General features: G+C 39.1%; 1 protein-coding gene across 1 annotated transcript; it reads right to left on the bottom strand.

The window, feature by feature from the left end:
• Nucleotides 1–328: 328 nt before the first annotated feature.
• LOC129733816 (proton channel OtopLc-like) lies at nt 329–20,039 on the bottom strand. Its single transcript, XM_055695329.1, has 4 exons — nt 19,791–20,039; nt 1,408–2,843; nt 921–1,352; nt 329–851 (listed from the first exon to the last, which is right to left on the bottom strand). Exons 1-4 carry the CDS (start codon nt 19,941–19,943, stop codon nt 710–712), a joined length of 2,163 nt encoding a protein of 720 aa, XP_055551304.1. The 5' UTR covers nt 19,944–20,039; the 3' UTR covers nt 329–709.
• Nucleotides 20,040–20,321: the final 282 nt, after the last annotated feature.

The raw sequence follows: 20,321 nt of genomic DNA, 5'->3' as shown, positions 1-20,321 counted from the left end.
TGGTAGAATTGCACTATTGAGAAGGTCTAACAAATAGAGGTAAAATAAAATGTATTACAGGAATTGTATTTTTGTTCAATTTTCCCTGAAGATCAAGTCGCCAGTTCGACGAATTTAGTTGTAAGTATTAGTTACAGTTGTCTTTTAGGTAATTGTCTTTTCTGTGTGCTCCAAAGAACTCACACTGCCAATCGATGCTGTACAAAATGTTCAAAGTGCAAAAATAATGACGCAATATAAGAAAATAAACAATGTCGCTAACACCAGCTACACTCCAAAAGACGTGAATGAATCGAAATCCAAAACGCACATGACAAAAGTCGACAACTTCGGTAAACAAGTTATTTATTTCAGAAGTGCCACCTACTGAACTCGTATTATACTACGGAAATAGGTAATCCACTCAGCATAAATCACAATCCGATTCCCGCCGCCCGTGGTAGCGCCAAGTGAATTTGACGTAATTCCTATATCAACTCATTCGGCACCAGGCGATGGATATTGATTTACCTTATGGTTATTGTCTGCTAGCGTATCACATGCTGAATCACTTACATTTATCAGTACATAGGCACGAAGATGGTCACCTTATCAGTAACGTTTAGCTTATTTTATCCGCCCCTATTTACTTCTATCCAGCTGAAATACTAATATCATTCGAGCACCCTGAGTAGTGGTTGCTTCGCTAATCTTGTACACCAGGCCGAAATCAGTGGGCAAACTCTCCAGGCTCATACGAGTGTCTCCAAATATCCACCAAGCAAACGGACGCATGGAAGCGGTAGAACATGATGAGGGGTAACGATAAGTGGTTCAAAATAGACCACAACACGTCTCCATAGAATGTATATCTATCAAAACGTAAAATGCACGGTAGAATCGGTTTTGGAGATTAAAATTTGAACAACAAAATAACTTACCTCTCGTCGCCGAAGTCACCCGTTTTGACCGAAAATGACAGGTATAGCCAATTCGCTACATTGGCAATGGTTAAAAAGGTTACCAGTTCTCGTCCTGGTTTATGCTTTTGTAGTTCCAGTGAATTGGAGCACCGTCGTAAGCCGTCAATGATCCAGGGAGTTTGTATCAGTATTTGCAGCAACTGTGTGAAAATAATGAACCCATTCAGGATGGATTGGTTCTCGAACGCAGGTATCATACTGAAAAAGGTCTCGGAAAAGAAAGCCGGAATAGCGATAAAAAGTAGCACGTCGTCTAGCCGTGAAATCGGATGCTGGTTAATGTCCAATTTGGTGGTTTGAAAGTAGCCCAGAATCACCGCGATGGTCATGACTGCAAGCATCGTAATTTCGTAGATGGAGTCTATCAGTATTCCGACGTCACGATAATCACTAAAATTATGAGAGTTGTTATTCGACTTAATATGGTAAAATTGAATTATCTTACTCATCTCTGGCTGCGATATGAAATAGGATAATGATGACGACAGTAATCACTACCAGTATGAGTCCAGCAAATAGACCGCGGCTTGCGGCATGACAATCTCCATAAACGATCATTCGTTCCTTCACCACAATCTCATGCTCGGGTGGCCTATCTTGAACGTCGGAACAAACACTGTCACTATCAGCATGGCCATCTATTGAGCCACCGTGTCCGGCATGTCCTTTCACAGACAGTTTCTTCGGACAGCGATTAATATTCGCATATATCATGTACAGCAGTCCAACAATCAGAATGTTAAACTCGATGACGAACGGGTACAGATACGGTGAGAACGTGGTCAGAACAGTGTTAAGATCCTCCGGTCCGGGACAAATTAGTAATGCTAAACCAACGGGATCGATATCATCGCCTCCGACTTTGCCAGAATTAGACGAAGCCTCTTTCAATCGAATCGCTAGATGAGTCTCACGGACGATGGTGAAAATCCAAAAAGCAAGGGCGGTTCCAATTGCGTGCATCATTCCGAATCGTGCCAACCCCCGGTAATGGTTGATGACAACATTGGCGTACTTCCAAAAAAAGAACACCAAAAATAGACAATAGCACAGAAACAATACTTCCAGTGCGATAATAGAATTCGAAGCACATTCCGACCACTTTCCGTCGGTACTGTTCATGAGAATTCCCTGATAGGAGAGCAACAGAATCGAGTGAATCAGCAATCCGAAGCAAAACCAGGTGGCACCCAATTTCAAGTAAATGAACTCTCCGTGTCTTCCGCTCACAAAGCAATAATTGTGTGGAATGGGCTCCAGTTTCGGTAGGTCCCAATCGTGGGCAACATTTTTCTGAGGAGCATTAGGATTCAAAGCCAGTGGTCCGTTGTTGAACTGTGCGGCCGTCCTAGACATCATGTCGTCATAGGATTGCTGTCGTCGTTCAAGCTCTGCAAGAGCCCTCTTGGTCCGCCTTATGTGCATCCGGATATCAATGTACAAAAACACAAAATACACCATCCCAACGGAAACCATGTACAATCCGAACACCTCCGCCAGCGGATAGCGTGCGTTGTTTTCAACAGCATCTGTTATGAAGACGATTAGGGCGAACACTATAAGAAACAGTGTGTAGCTAATGGCCGTCACTACCGCCAGATAGCGACGGGTAAACTTAGACTTCTCCTCCGGTGTCGAGGGAGGAGGTATCATGTGATCTGCTGCAGATGTTGACCCATGAGATCGCATCGAGTGACCGCCAATAGAGGCAGGATGGGAAACAGCCCGCTGTATCACCGGAGCTTTGGAGTTGGCCCCAAAGGAAACTGGCCGCTTTCGAAACGACACCGTAGGAGTGTGACTACCAGCGAAGGCATCTGGGGTCGATGCAGCGTTATCGTCGTCGGCAGAAGTGGTCGCGTGAACCACACTCGAGCTATTCTGTAAAACAAAGAGATAAAAAAAACAACTGCTAAATGACGGAAGCGTTTCTTAAGCTGCATTATCTATAGCCGAGTGACGTCCGACATCGGTAAGTTAGGTCGTCCGAAGTAAGCAGCCTGCCGGTATGAAGTCGCCTAATTTTAGCAAGATTAACATTATCTAGAGACGTTTTGTTTTGTTACGCTCACCGTTGCAAGAATACGCAGCTCGGTTTACTTTTCAAAACTTCCGCGTGATTCAATTGAATACGATTTCCTATTGTGAAACTATTCAATCATAATTAAATAGCGATTGCATCATTAAACTGGTAACGGTCGCACTTTGTTTTATCTATCATGAGCAGACACAAAAAATGGCTTTCCCAATTTTTTTCTGCAACGAATTTGTTGATAAGTGTGATTACCAGCAAAGAAAAAAGTGCACCACAGCCACAAGAGTAAATAATTAAGTAAAATATATAATATACTTTTTTCTACTGGCGCGATGAATCAAGTTTGTTTTGCCCTGCTTCCATCCATCATTTTTATGCACTTCATCCATCACTTATTAATTAATAGATTCGGTGAAAAAAAAAGCAAAACACAAGATAACAGCTTAATAATACAATGTTTTTATTGCATTAAATGGGCGTGTGAGTAAATAGAGGTCGCATGAAACCATTATTTCTTAGAATTGCCCTAGACACTTCTTTGTGGGGAGGCTTTGTTGACTGATTTCTTTTGCCAGTTTTCAAGGCACATCGAAATTCATGTTCAAATTGCTTCTAGGATAAGCAATTTATACCTGTGTGAGTTATGTAATTTTTCCTAATATTTTGATTTCAATTGTGAGCACCATTCTGCGATGCTAATTACAAGAAGTGACCGTCATCGAACCAAGTAGAGTCCGGAATGATCAATTTGAAGTCCGACAAGAAAGGTCTTTTTTTTTTAACTCTGAAAGTTCTACGATGTTTACGAGTTATCGAACCATTTGTAAATGGGGATAAAATTATCCATGCAGTTCCGCACGTTACATTTTACTCCCAATTTTATTAATTAAAGAAAACATACGTGCAACAGTACAGAATAAAATGAGGTTTACTCAGTACTGTGCTGATGAATTTAAGCACCTGTTCAACACTTTGTTATCAGTTTATCCGTCAAACTAGCGTAGTCCTAAGATTGGTAACTTTTATTCCCAGACTGCCACCCGGGCTCCGGAACGGACCAAAACGAAAACAAACGAAAAGGGGCAATCCGATTTTCGGTCGGAGCCCGGATCGGCAACCGGACAAACATTAATTGAAAAGTTTGCAATTTTACTTACATTCAATGCTGTTAGTGTCGCTTGAAAATTGGTCTTTGTAACGGTAATAGCTGAATTTTCAGGCGAGAAATGAATATTTCCAAAAACTACGTATTATTGACTGCATAAAACCACATATATGTGCCTGGCAAGACCTTACCCTACCAAACAGTCCCAAGCCGTGGTGTGGCCTTTGCTATACGTAAGAGTCGTCTCCATTCCACTCGGTCCATGGCTGCAGTTCGCCAGCTCTGCCAGCTCTGTGTCTGGCAAGAATAACTCCCAAAATGCCGAGTGGCATAGTGATTTTTACAGGGTGAACCCAACGCCTCTCACATTGTTAAATGTGAGTTTTAATATGTACAGCCTAGCTGCACGAAATTGAACGGGTCCCAGGTTGTGGATAGTGAAACGGCCTCAGAATATGGAGGGTAGGTGCGAAAACAATGAATTAGCTCCTTCGAATAAACAGCATTATCTCCCTCAATGATTCCTTAAAGGCGTAAACACGATGGCGTCTCAGCCTAAAAACCCGGTGCGATTTGATCTCCAGGAGGAGCGACTTAGTTAGCGTCTGTTGTGGAGCAAGCGGCTGAGTATAAAATGCTGTATTCCACCAGCCACACCTAAGATGGCAGCCCCATCAGCAGGATGTAGGTATCGCGACCCTAGTAAGCTAGAAAACCTCTTCTCACCACGAATAAATCGTAATTATAAATACGAAACAGATCAATTGGCAAAGATCTACGAACGCAGAAGCAATAATCGGTAAACGATTGAAAATGGAGTACTTGAAACGTTCGATTCCTCAATGAACTGGCGCGAGCTGGCTTACTTGCTCATGAACTACTGTAACAGCGGCAGGAAGTTCCTTGTAGTAGACCCTATTGCACTTACATTTTTGAAAACTACATCTACTACAGTGGTAAAGCGGCGGAAAGGGACGTCGTGCTGCAAAATCAGAAAACAAGAGTCATCGTTTGCGTACGTTTGCGGTAAAAAATTGGACAAAAATTGCCGATTATTCATGGATTCTCCTTGTAAAGCACTGACAAAATTACGCATGCAACTGTGATGACGAAAACAGCGAAGCTACTCCGTTCAGAAGTATGCGCGTTCAAACAACGGTACTCCATCGCGTCGGAAAAGGGCATCGTGCGGCAGTTCATGGACACCGGATACGCCCGTTCCAGCATCTACAACATCTTGGCACTATTGGACACCAATCAGAGCATTGAAAGAAACCCCGGTTTCGGCCGACCAACGACTCTGAGTGGCACGAAACTCCAAAGGATGCCGATGAGGAAGACCGAAGAAAAAGTAGCTACATCGTCCCGTCCACTAGTCTCGGAGCTGCAGGCAATGACACAGCACTTGAACAAGATTTCTCGGCTAATCACAACGTGGTAGTGGTGATGGACGACGAGTCCTGTCTCACCCTGGATGGCAACGACTGGCCGGGCACTTGGTATTTTACTCCCCTACGAAGGAAGTGAGCACCAAGGTGAAGTTTGTTTCACACACCAAGTTCCACAAGAAGGTTCTTCTGTGGCTAACAGTCAGCGAGTGGGGGTTTGCAAAGCTGCTCTTCTTTCGCTTCGAACAGGCCGTGAACGGGAAAATTTATAGTATGAAGTGCCTGCCGTAAGTTGCGTCGTTCGTCAAGAAATACCATAAGGCCGTAGACGCGGTTTTTTGGTCGGATCTGGCATCGGCCCACTACTCGAAGCGATCGTTGGAGAAGATGAAGCGGCCGCACGCAAGGGCGTAAAATTTTTGTGCGAGTAAGCTAACATAATTACCTTCCATGGGAAATTTATCCGACTTAATTATCTGTATTAGTTGTTTTTTTTTACCACCATCCATTTTTTACCGCATACGTTAAACGCGTATTGAGGATTTAAAGCAAATTCTTCACAGTGGGATCAGGATTTACGCAACGACAAACGACAAGTCCTATGACGTCACAGATGAGTTTTACGATAAGCTTGACGACCTATGACGAGTGCCCAAAACATGACGTAAAAGTCGTCATCGAAGATGCAATCGCACAGGTTGGAAGGGAGGAACTCTATCCGCACTGTCATTAGAAGACATAAACTTCACTCGTCAACCAACGTAAGTGGTCTGAGGCTGATAAACTTTGCTACGACCAGAGGAATGGTCATATGTTGCTCTTAATTTTTACGTTTGAATATTCGGAAACACACCTAGAGGTTCCAAATGGAGATGCCTGCTACCAGATCGATCACGTACTGATTGATGGTCGGCACTTTTCGGATGTTACTGATGTTAGGTCTTTTCGGGGACCAAACATTGACTCTGACTATTTTTTCGTCGTTAGATCCGCGCACGGTTGTCGAACGTCGAGAGAACAATGTGTTTCAGCATAGAGCATTTGAAAGCTGATGGGGTGGTAGAACAAAACACCAGAGAGTTGTATCAACAAGTCGCAGAGCAGCAGAAAGAAAGAATGGAAGATATTAGTGGGCTTTGAAGTAGTATTCACGTTGTCATTGTAACGACTGCAAGAGTGATAGTTGGTACGACGAGTGGAAAACAACGTAACGTCTAGTTTATGCCGAGTGCCAGAGAGTGGCGGGCGAGAAGAACCGTGTCAGATGCCGCATGCTCACTGCGGGTACGCATCAGAACAGAGAGAGATACAGGGCGGCAAGAGCTGCCGAAAACGACGTACGGGGCTTCTATACAACAGTCAACAGAGTCAGAAGCAGGAATTTCCCTGTGCCGGTGCAGTGTAATGACGAGGGCGGAAATATATTTACGTATAATTCGACGGTTTCAGCCAGGTCGAAGGAGCACTTCAGGGGCTATTGAACGGTAGAGAGCAAGACGGGAACAGGATGAAGATTCCGAGCGACGAATAAGCTTTGGAGCCACCAACACAACAGGAGGTTAAAAAGGCAATTAGTGAGCTGAAAAACGGAAGGATAATATCCCGGCCGAACTTCTTAAAGCGGGATGCAAGCGGCTGTACCATGCTATCCATCAGATCATACTGAGAATCTTGGCAGATGAACAAATACTGAACGACTGGTTCGATGGCTTCATGTGCTCAAACTACAAGAAGGGCCATCGACTGAATTGTTGCAACTATCAAGGCATTACATTACTCAATTATATCCTGTTTTTTACATTGAGACCGTCAACGGAATCCTTCGTCGGCGAATACCAGGCTGGGTTTCAAATGGGGCATTCGACGACGTATCCAATGTTAACCCAGCGATAGATCCTCGATAAGTTCCGGGAATGTAACTTGCACACTACCTGTTTTTAGATTTTGAGGTGGTATACGACTCAGTTAAAAGAAGAGCTGTGGCAGATTATGCTGAGACATGGTCTCCCGACGAAACTAAATAAGCTGAGTCAGATGACGCTGAAGGGATCGAAATCATGCGTGCGGATAGCTGGCGAGACATCAATCGTATTGAAACGTAAGATGGACTAAAGCAGGGGGATGCGCTCTCCAATTTATTGCTTTATTGCTGCAAAGAAACGGTACTCCTATGCTCCTTGTTTTTGCAGACGTCATTGATATCATCGGCATTGACCGTGGAGCCGGAGAGAGAGCCTTCAGGCTTTTCAAGAAGGGAGCGGCGATGTTGGGGCTCAACAATAACTCTGCCAAAACAAAGTACATGGTAGCTGGCAGGGAGCGTGGGATTTTCGGTGATGTTGATGTTGAAGTGGATATTGATGGGAACGATTTGGAGTGGTTGATGAGTTCGTTTATCTTCGCTTGTGTTTGTTTTGTACGCTTATGACATGTGACAACGATATGAGTCATGAAGCAAAACTAAGAGTAACTCGCACAAAACTAGCGCTGTATAGGACGCTGATCTCCCGGATGCTTTTTAGAAACATGAGGCATGGTCGCTGAGGGAAGCTGATCGACGAGTGCTCGGAGTCGATCGACGTTTGGCAGTAAACTGGAAGATGAAGTGTAGCGGAGACGTTTGAATCGCGAGTTGTACGAGGTATACAAGCATGATGATATAGTGAAGGTAATGCAGCAGGGCAGGCTTCTGCGAGCTGGACATGTTGCCAGAATGCCTGACAAAAGAGTCGCCAAAACTATCTTCAGCAGAGAACCAGAAAGACTTCGTGGTAGGACTCGCACTCGGTGGATGTGCATAGTGGAAGGACTCAACAATGTAGAAGGCTTTCTAGTTATAAAGGTGCAGTGTCGACTGTGACAAGTACGTAGTCTTAGGTTCGATTCTAAACAGAATCAGGTGATTTTTTTGGCAAGTTTTAAAAAAGAAAGAAAAGAATCAGGTCATTTGTCCACTGTTTTGCGTATGCTTTTTTTCAGCTTTGCCATAAATTCGTTTTTCACAATATATTCTAAAATATCAAAATGAACTTTATTTATATATGTCGATATTGAGCCTGTCGTGGTAGCTAAATAAGCACCAAAAATATCATAAGCTCGAAAACCAAAAACGAACAGCTATAGTGCAAAAGTGTAGTTCTGGTACAGCTACATCACTAACATGAATTCGACATAAAATACATACTGCTGCTAAACAGTGAATGTTTGTGCAGTTTTTTTATGAAATCTCATGAAATATTGGAAGTTTACATGTTACTCTAGAAATTCACTATGTTTTTATCTTAGTCTTGAAAGTCACCTGCATACGTCATCAGCGTTTTCTCATTTCCTATTTGTTCTCGATTTAATGGATCTGGAAATGACGGTGTAATTTACTATTTATGGGTAATTTGGATAGGTTCATGCTAAATTGTAATCAAAACTGGTCGCGAAAAGAATGTACACTGGGGTCTTTTTTGAACGAGTTATTTTCTTACGTTTTTTCAAACACGATTTTTTTTTTAAATAACGCGGTTAATTTTACGCGATTTGAAAGAAAATTTGAACGCGGTATCAAATAAGTTTAGTATAAGTGAATCTAATCCAATCTTTTAAACGCGGTACAATCAACAGCGTAAAAAAAGACCAGGAAACCAAAGAGAGCAACTATTTCTTAAATTTATGTGAACTTTCAAATATGTTCCGCACGAGATACTATCACGAAACTATCACCGAACGAGAGATTCAGGTCTGATCAAAGATTTGTTAAGGGCTTCAGCTGCATAGGGTAACGGGGGTATTTTGGCCCACATGCATATTTTGGCCCACCCGGTAACATTTTACGCATTTTATCTGATAAATTCAATGAATATTAGAAAACTATGCATGCAACATTGAATAACACACCTAAGATTCATACACTATAATTTTCGGTGAAAAACTGGCTCTATGTAGTGTTATTTTAGAATTAGTTCATACATATTCAAAGTCATGGCTGAGTCAATCCAAAGTCAAGAGGAAGTGGTAATATACAAGTCAACGTCCGGAAGCTATTGTAACAAATATGTATGCTTTTGAATCAATTCGATGATGTAGTAATATCCATAAAATGTCATAGAAACAGTTTGTATACTCTAACATGTTGGAAAAGTGGTTAAACGCATGGCCGAAATATGTTTACCTCTTTCTGAAGCAAACATATTTTGGCCATGCCAAGTTTTGACATCTCCCTTGATTACCGTTCGGCCGTTACACGTGAACAAAGAAGCAGCTTGTGACAATTTACAGGTAATTACTTCTTAATTTATCACATTTAACGATATGAAATTGGATGAGAATGCCTGTCAAACCGCTATAAGCCAAATCATTTCATTTTTAGATGTCTAAAATTTACAAAAAATCACAGCAGAAGGATGTTCACCCCAAACCCACTATTTTTGCTCTTAAAATACCGATGATGATCCTAAATATAACTAGCCCGAACTATTTCCATACACGTCTGTAGATATAAAGGTGGGCCAAAGTAAAAATTTGGTGGACCAAAATATGTTTTTAGTACTTCGTAGAAATTTTGATGTTTCTAGGATATTTTTGAATATATTGCATTGTTGAACGCTGTATATTAAAATAGACACTTAGCTTTTAACAATGGTATAATAGAGTAGGTATTTATGTTGAAAAATTGTATGTGTTTTTAATGAACTGTACGAACACTTCCCAAAGCTGGCCAAAATACCTCCGTTACCCTATATTTGCATCTAAGTCGAGGTCCAGCGGTTGAAGATTAATACCTTTTCGCTAAAATTTTATGATTTTTCACAGTTTCTTAGAAGGGTTCTTGTATTTGCAACTTCAATTTACAAATTTATGTTTAAACATTTGTCTATATACAAAATTTAATATTTGGATCCTGATATATGGGAGGTTTCTGAGACAATATGACATTAGGTTGAAGTTTTTCCAAGGGTATAAAAGTCAAACTTTGATCGCTTTGATGGTTCACTTAGGGAAGCCAGATTGAGCTTAAATTTTGCATAGGGACTTTTTTCGAGGAGGCAAAACTTTTGATAGCTGCCGCTTTCTGGAGTTCAATGGTCAAACTTTTTCCCTATATTCTATTGGCACACCATTAAGCGCAGAAAATTTCCAGAAAATCGAAAACAGTTAGCTATTGGCAATCTTAGAAATGCTTGTTTTATTTTATTTTTTCTTCATCTATAATTTATTTGACCTAGTTCGATTTCAGTAGTTTTCGTTTTCAAGAATAATACTCTACAAGAATGATTTACACCAAATGGCCATTTGAACACCAACTGATCACTGATTTAAAAGAGCATGTTAATTTTAGTTTTAGATTTTTTTCTAGCTCGTTGTCGGCAGCGAGGATAAAAAATTCGCTTTGAAACGCTTAGACACTGGATATATTTGCGGCGTTAAACATTATATTCTATTGTGCTCTGTCAAATGTTGTGTGATTAAAAAACAGATTTATGATCATCCTTGTCATACAATTCGAACAACTGTGCAGCGCTTGCACTGCAAAATGGGTCCCACACCTTTCAACATAGAGCGCCATTTACAACGTGTAATGCAGCAATAAAAAATCAAAATACAAGAAAACGGCATAAAACAACAAAAAACAAATAAACGATGTCTCAGATCCAAACCGGACGCTCCATCTAACCGTAGAAAAGACCAAAAAAAGAAATATTCGTTGTGTGGTACTGTTCTTTATTCGTTGCGTGCCGATCCGAAGTCGAGCATCAGGAACCGAGTTCGTCACTATAGTTCGTGCTTCACTATGTATGCTGTGGCATGTACCAGCATGTTTTCCTCTAAGGCATCAGTTTTAATTGCCTGCACAAGGTGGTTGGTATGGATTTCTAAGAAATGCTTTAATTTCATGACATCAAAAAAGTCTAGGCTCTTGGCACGAAGGGATTCTGCAAATTTTTTTGTGCTGATATAGAGGATACCACGGCATACAAATGATGTCTACTCATGGTGTCTGTACTGAGCATGCTCGCGCGGTATTGGTTCATTGGCCGCGAAAATTCAACCTTGGAATTATTTAGAAAATTTCCCTGCTGACCAATAAAGTAATAGTGATTACTGACAGATCAGACATATTTATTATTGTAATCCATCGTGTGGTCATAAAACAATATCGCACGCAAGCCTGGGGGGCTTCTGCGGTCTCGATCAACTAGATTAGTTGAGAGAATTCGTTATCGTTATTGTTTTTGGCACATTTTGCATGGGTAGGATAAGTACAACGATTCACCGTGCCCCAGTGCTGAGTCGAGAAAATTTCCAGCTCGAAAAGATCCTCGACCTGATCGGGAATCGAACCCGATATCACAACCGTGTGGGAGAGCTAGCCGACCGACATCGCTAACCACAGAACCACGGGGACCACGCTGTGGTCATACAATAATTTAATATTGAAATCTAACCTAACAATCGGCCAGTTTTGTACTCACTTTTACAATATGTACCACAGTCTAGAGAACAGACTACGGCAAAATTATGAAAGATTTCATTGAGCAGTCATTATCATTTTCGTTAACTACTTCTATGAATACATCACAGTTCGTTTTTAATCCATTAACCCAGAAAATATTGTACAGCCAAACTAGTTTAGTTGAAAAAATCGGTCGTATAGTTACGAACATCGTAATCTCGTTACAGCAGATTAAATGAAGCCAATAACCCTCAGGGCCCTAGGAATACAGTCCTATATTCGTGATACCTTGGCCCAGCGGAACACTTCATACATGATGTTGATCTACGGTTGTTTGAAAAGCATAAGGCTGAAGAAAGCTAGGTTTGGGGGCGATTTTTGCTCGATAATGCGTAGCGGCACCAACTTTGAAGGCCCATAACTTTTGAACAAAAAATAACACCAACTCGAAATTTTCAGGAAAGTTTCGAAATTTTGTCAAAAATACTCGTGATTTTTTTCAGATTTTCCAATGCCCCAGAACGTGCTTTTTCAACACATTGTTTTCAATAGTTACTATTAAAAATAAAATATTTTTTTTCCAAAAATTTTTTATATAAACTACAACTTAGGATACATCCGCTGTGAAAATTTCATTAAATTCGATGCAATATTTTTTTAAATATGTATATTTAAAAAGAATATTGACCTAAATTTCAAATGACAATTACATCTTGAAAACTTACTCAAATTCAACAAAAATTGGAAAATCAACTTCTAGGGTGAAACTCTTGAAGTTTTTAATACTTATTTGAAAAAATTACGCATCGCGAATTTTAGTGATCCGTTTCACGAATTCTGACCCATTATTTTATTTGTAAAGTTGAAAATAAAAAAAAAATCTAACAACGTTGATAGACAAAAAATTCACAAGCACTCGCCGTCTCTTACTCTTCTATAAATTAGTATTTTTAGGAACTTACTCGTTCGATATTATGTCGGTCACGATTATTCAGGGAATATCGAAAATAAAAATAAATATAAATAACTTATAACCGTTGCAAAAATGTTAAATTCTTGTTGAGTAATTTATGGTTTTTATGGTAATCATATTCATGAGATAAACTTTCAATTACCAGTAGTAATCAGTAGCAACATTGCAGTTTCGATTGCACGCGAACATAAGTCGTTTTGCTTTTACCAGCATGTTTTCTTTCAAGACATCAGTTTCTATTACGCTCTAACAGCAGATTTAGAAATTGTTCAAGAGAAAGGGTTGTTTCAAACTTTTCGAAAAACTTTTACCTTCTAGACAACAAGTTAGTCTAGGTTCATTGAAGCAAACATAAACTGACATATAGAAAAGGGGAGATTCTGTATTTTTTTTTTTTTTTTTGATATTGATACAGGGATTGTGATGGGAAACTTATCGATAATATCGATGAATGCTGAATATCGATATTATCGTTAATTTTTTTACGTTAACGATACTTTTCGATATTATAAGGGTGAGCACAAGTCAGAGCGACTGGTTACTGGAGGAGACCCAAAAGAAGGAGTTCTCACCTACCTTACCCCAGGAGTTGCTTTTGCCACTAGGTGCTTGTTGGGTGCTGCTATTCGACAAGATTTAGCCTTGTTGGGGGTGGTGTAAAGGTTCGCACCGGGTGTCACTGAGTTTCTGAGAAAAAATGGTAGTTAAAATGGTATTTGAAGTTTTTAGTTTCCTAAGAACAGATGAGTTCGACAACTCAGTACTGGAGAACTTTAAAAAAATATTCCAGCTTTTTGCACCATCTCATAATAAGCAATGATACGAAATTGTAATAAAATGCATTTTTAATACATATTGAGAATAGGTTGTGTTTACATTTAATTTGTAGTAGAATTAAATTGAAGCACAACCCATTCTAAATATTCAATTCCATTCTACTAGGACGCTCAAAAAGAAATTTATTTGAAAATGCATTTTCTTTGGCTTGCCAACTCTTATAATAGGATGGACATGCATAGCGGCAGTCTATTGATAAATCTCTGGTAATTGTTTAGTTAAACTTGAAACTGTTTAGGTTTAAAGTATCTGTTAACCAACAAACAATTTTTAGCTCCTCTAAAAATCCAAATCGCCAAATTGCGCCCAAAAAAAGTGTCCTGATTTATACAAAATAATTGAGATAAATAAAATTCTCTCAAATTTCAAATGGCCAGAACTTCACGGAAAATGAATCAATTTTGATGACCGGTTTCATTTCACTGGAAAACTATCCTAGTTTCCTAGTATTACTTGGGAACCTGGCGTGACCAACCTAGACCGGAAATGTTTCGGATTTCAAGAGTGTGTGTGTCAAAGTGTACATTTTGCATCGCATAGAACGTTTTAGGCAACTAAATTGCCTATCTAAAATACTTCGTTTCAAAAAATCTGAGATCACCGATATTTTCAAAAATCATTTTTTGTTTTTTAAATTATATTATTTTCAGATTAGGGTCTTAGACTCATTTTTTTATATTTTTGAAGGAAAGTTCAGATAATTTTTACTAAGATATACTGATTTATAAGAAAAAGGTTCAAATACAGTTAGGTTTTCTCACGCGGGGGATACATGCCTCGTGAAAAAACCATGTTAATTCAGGAATCCGCTTGATAAACCGCTTTAATTCAAACATTCACGTCAAAAACACGTTAATTTAAAAATCTGCATAAATAACCTTTTAGAGAAAATCAGCGTGAAATAATCTGACCTTCTTAAATGTTAATCCAGATAAATTTTCAAACGCATGTTTGCAAAGTTGCTTGGTTTAATGAGACCTACACACCCACAATGTTCGATTGAATTCTGCTAGAGTGCTGCAAGCTCAAAGAAAATTAGTACCCAACAGGGAAAAACCGCCAAAATCACCACCCATACTTATTAAATTCATACCTCGATGATTTCTTGGCGAATTTTCAATCTTTGGCTACTAATGAACTTGAAATAAATTCTGATTTATTGACAACATATAAACCTAAGTGAAACAAGATATCAGAAAAAGTTCTAAGCATTGCAAAAATGTACACCCCGGCAAACACTACGGAAATCCGAAACATTTCCAATGACCCTTGGTCACGTCCAGTTCTCAAGTAATACTAGGAAACTGGGACAGCTTTCTAGTAAAATGAAACCTGTTTTGTCAAAATTGATTCATTTTTCGTGAAGTTCTGGCCATTCAAAAATTGACAGAATCTTGCCTGTTTCAATTATTTCCCTTATTATACAACCTTCAAAATGAACTTCGGCTTGAAACTACTCCGTAGAGAGCACTCCTGGCGTAAAACCCGAAGACTTTTCAAAACAAACTGTTTAACTCGTCCGGTAGTTTGAATTTTCATTCGAAGTATCGTAAGATTTGTCATTCAAGGCCTTAACACAATGGATACGTTGCGGCTGCATTCGCGACAATTTGACAGTTAGCCCATACATTTACTGTCAAATTAACGTCAATGCAACGCAAACGTATCCATTCTGTTCGGGCCATCACTGTCTCTGTTTTTAACAGATTTACATAGCAAAATTTCATTTAACGAATAGCTGTCAAATTATCGATACTTATCCATAATATCGATAAAAGCTCCGGGTTTATCGATTGTTATCGACGTCCGTTTTGGGCGATATTTCCCATCACTAACAGAGAATATCACAGGAAAAGGTTGGTGTCTATTCTTGTCGTCTGTGCTAGGAATGCTCGCATGTGATTGGTTCATTGTTCGCGTAAATTGGTCAGTGACACTTTTTATTGATTTGACCGCTTTGCAATGAAAAAATAATGATAACTTGCATATTACCAAATTGTTCAACATTTTATCTATCCAACAACATATTGATCATTGTTATCCATCATGTGGTTATGCTGTTATCGTTTGAAATCTGACGCAACATTTGCCAGTTTCATTTCCAATTTTACAGAATGCATACCAGTATAGAAAACAAAGACGTAGTCCCACGTCAAAAATTTGCTTTTAGTCTATAAAATACTCCAAAAATAAGATTTAGTTGGCTCCGTTAAACAATATATGAATTGTGCCGTGTTACACTTTGTTAAAAAAATGAGGCGAATAAATTTCACTTTCCTCGTTAAAACAACATAACTCAATGTTCCCAATGTTGTACGAATTTATTAATTTCATAGAATATTTTCAATTGCGTTCAATTTGTAGCACGCCAACCCGCGAACACAAAATAGTTTGGCACGAAAAAATTCTTTCCCCTTCCTACCTAACACGCACTCGGTGCTTGATGCCGGTCTTCGGATCGGCACGCCACGAATAAAGAACAGCACCACACAGCGTATGTCTCTGTGGTGACATCCTTGTAGTGGGAAGATGGCGTTGAGGAGGAAGGAGTGGGATGGAATGTTTAACGCAGCCGCCAATAAACGGCGACGAGCACTTTTTAGAAGATAAAATTCACGAACCGAATATAAAAAAATGATCTACCTGTACTTGGTTTCTATGAATGATCAAAAGCCAACAGTATGAGTAGATGGTTACACATCAACGATTATCCGAATTTTGTTAGCATCCAAAGGACCACCAGCATGCGACAAACATCTGCTGCACAGTTTCTAGCAAGTTTACCTGGAATATGGGCTTCCACCCATGGAAGGAAAAGTTGACCTGCCGACGTTCAGGAATTCTCTAATAGGCGAACGAACACATCGGTTCTAGCGATTGCGTGAAAGCCATCTAACTTTCTAACAAGTAAGGACGTATAATTAGGAAATTAATAGCATTGGCATAGGTCTGAAGTAAAAACGTAGTTATTGTATTTGAGTCAAAATAATGTTCTAAAACTTCTTCTATTGATATACTACCAGAATTTCAACCCCACGAAAACAACATCCAGAATGAAGAAATTCATCAAAATGTGTATCATAATTTATCATCATTTTAAGTTTTTCTTGCAACTAAAACCAACTGAAATGGAAGCAAAGGAATTTTTGGAAATAATTTCAATGTATTCCGGAACGTCCGTAACTTACGAAGGCATATCCTTGGCATTCTGATTCGGAACTTGACCTTTTGTTTATTATACACCGACTTCGCAGCTAACTATTTGATGTACAGGACAATTACAGGGCTAGCGCTATGATCCTATTGACAGTCTCTCCCGAGCTGAGACTGGAAACTACGACGACTGGCTTGTTAGGCCAGCAAAGTGTAGAACGTTCAGTTTCTATATAACACTTTTTCAATTTGTTACTGAAATATGTAAAATTGCTCGAAATTTGAAAATTTTCTTATTTGGTACCGTGAAATTGATCAGTGGGGTGAAGTGGATCACCTGAAAATTCGTGATAAAAAATACTAATCAAAAGATACTGATCTTACAACATCAGGCAATGTTTACGTGCCCTTAAATGCAACTTTTGCATAATTCACGTACCTGTCAAAGTTAATCATTGCATGCCCGGTGTTCATATTTTCGAAAAAATTTTCTAACTCAGTCAAAACTCAATCAAATTTGATCAAACAAGTTTCAGGATAACAAAAAAATGTTGAACTTACTCAGAGTAATCTTAATTGAGGGTTAATTACGTTAAATTTGGAGAAGTGAGTAAAGTTTGATAAAAGCTCAAAAAATGCAATTTTCAACAATAATGAACAAAATTTTAACCTGAAATATCGTTATTTTCGTTTCCAAACTAGCTGTGATTGATATTTTTCAGTTCAGAAATCATCATTTATCATGAACATATCACAAAAGCACATTTTCAATAGAATTTGAAGGGTGATCAATTTCACCCCGATATGTCTCTTAGTACCTTAAAGAATTCTCGAATTTATTTATTGTAGTAGACGATAGAAATTTCACCAACAGCCATAGAGGTTTTCTAGAGCACATACCAGTACTTGTTCTATTTCGGGAAAAATGTACATGAAGCTAGTAAATTTCACCCCGTTCCATGGTACCTATTTTTAAATCAGGTGCAAAATCTGACGTCCGCAACTATTTTGGAAATTTAATTACCTCTTGCATTCGACAACTTTTTAAATCATTGTAAATGACAAAATTCTTCAGCAGGTAAAAAACCACTAGTAAACAGTTGCTCAACAACCTCGAATCATGTGGAATTCATAACTTTCATTTTTAACGCAATTATGGTTGACACGTAGAATTCCTATACATTGACTTCAGTAAAGCATTTGACCGACTCACGAATGAATAGTACACTTTCACAACAAACCCTCAAAACACATTGCAGACACCTCTCGAGTGCCCCAGGGTTTAAATTTGAGTTCACATCTTTTCATCTTGTATGTAAATGGCTTTTCCTTCATACTCAAAATATGACAATACTATTTTACGCAGACGACATGAAACTCTTCATTGAAACCAGCAATTCTAACGACGTAGAAAAATCCCAGGAAGAAGGCAATTTATTCTGCACTTGGTACAATGAAAGTCTGCTTTCACAAAAAAAAACGCCTGAAAGTAACGAAAAAAGTTTGTAAATGCAAAGTTGCCAAAAATAATTGAATTATGTTTTTTTTTTAAATAATTTATATGTAATTTATATGTACGAAAATAGTTTTGATGTAAATTAATTTGTACAATTTTTTTTAAACCACCAAATTCCTCCATTTGGCGAAGCTTTTCTAGAAAAAGATTCGAGTATAAATCTTCTTCAGAAAAAAATACTAATGATAATTATTTTGGGAGATTAAAATCCACATAATTATCAACTTATCAAACTGGAGAACAAACAAGGCTTTTATTCTATTCGTTCGGTTGTTATCGAACGTCAACTTGATGTTTAAATTTAACATAAATTCTGATACTGTTGCATTACTTTTGATGCTATTACATGCAATGAACTCGCATTTTACACGATTTGTTTCATACGTATTGTAATTTATATGTTTTATACGGATTTTTTATACGGAGTTAACACGTTTTAAGGGCAAAATTCGCAATTCATACCATTGTTTTCACAAGGATTTTAGAAAATGAGGTGCTTCTTTCATGGATTATTTCTGATGATTTCGACTTTATCACTGTATCTATAACTTTACTGTATCGCCGTTTTCCCATATTAATAAAAATGCTTACCCAAAAACAGTGTACTTGAAGTAACTTAGCGGAGTATAATTTCTCGGTAACGTAATAAAACAAAAATCTTCAACTTGATGTTTCAAATCCGCGGAGTAAAAAACATCTGATTTTGGATATTGTTTTCATGATGGCAAAATTATTGCAAAATTTTTGCATAACATGGGTTTAAAATCAAAACTTTTGAGACTGCTGTCAATTTTTTAGCTAAACAGCTATCAATTTAAATGAAGCGACGTATTTCCCTTTTTCTTGTTTTCGTTTGGACCTAAAATGACCAGCAAAGCATTGCACCTATTCATGCAAGAGCAATTTTCATGATATGTTACTTCTATACAGGCAAACCATTAATCCGTCACTTTGATAGCAGTGTCACCGGAAATAATGTTTTCCCCTTTTCATATGAAGGTGCACCTCCACCGCCAGTAGAAAATAGCTCTCCGCTCGAATATGTATATGTTCTGGAACATGCAAAAAGATGTAACTATTCAAGCGTAAAAATGTGGCTCATCGCACCGGAACTTCAATCACTAATTCGGTCCCCTTCGGAATGTACGAGCGGGGATATTACCAAGCAATCTTCTCCATCAGACAGGTGTTCGATCTCCCTCATAAACGGTAATAGTAACTGTTCCTTCTATAATCTAGTCCTAATTGGTGTGCTGATACAAACACAGTGGGCACCCGTCCATGAGGATAAAATGTTAGCAGAAAAAAAACTCCTGCTATCAATCGTCACAAATATAAAATCCGGCAGACGATTACCTATATGCACCTGATCCACATACCGTAATCTTTTCATCCTCTAGTTCCAAGGCAGGATATAGGCTGGCTCGATTTGGTTCTTCGACCGAGTCTAAGGTGATTTCCGGAACCGTTGCTACTGTTCTTTCCGGGGCCGTCGGTCGACCTCCGATCTCGACGTCGCCATCAGCAGGCATTTCGCGAACCTCTCTTTCGGTGTGTGTGATTTAAATTACTAGCAACAACGTTTCGAGCGACGACGAACCTTAAGCGGGCGATCCATTCGCGACTGAATCCGTGCCAAGACTAACCTCGGAGAATCTCCCGCACCGATAAGCGATCCCTGCTCAGAGCACTGATTGACTCCGAAACGGAGAAAATTTATTGTCTTTTCATCAAATTACGTGAATTGAAGATAAGCGCGCCAGAGCAGTCAAAGTGGATATATGGCTAAGGCTCAAACGGCTAAGCCGAAGGCAGAGATTTGTGCTGCGATAAGAGGAGGCGGTTGCGCAGTCCCAGTCGCTGTCGGCCGATAGCGACTGGAAGTTATCGCCGATATCGCCGAACATCGA

This window comes from Wyeomyia smithii, chromosome 1 (assembly GCF_029784165.1).
Source record: "Wyeomyia smithii strain HCP4-BCI-WySm-NY-G18 chromosome 1, ASM2978416v1, whole genome shotgun sequence".
In the NCBI taxonomy this organism is placed as follows: domain Eukaryota; kingdom Metazoa; phylum Arthropoda; class Insecta; order Diptera; family Culicidae; genus Wyeomyia; species Wyeomyia smithii.
Note: the sequence above shows the minus strand (reverse complement) of the source record. Positions and strands in the feature narration are given on the sequence as shown.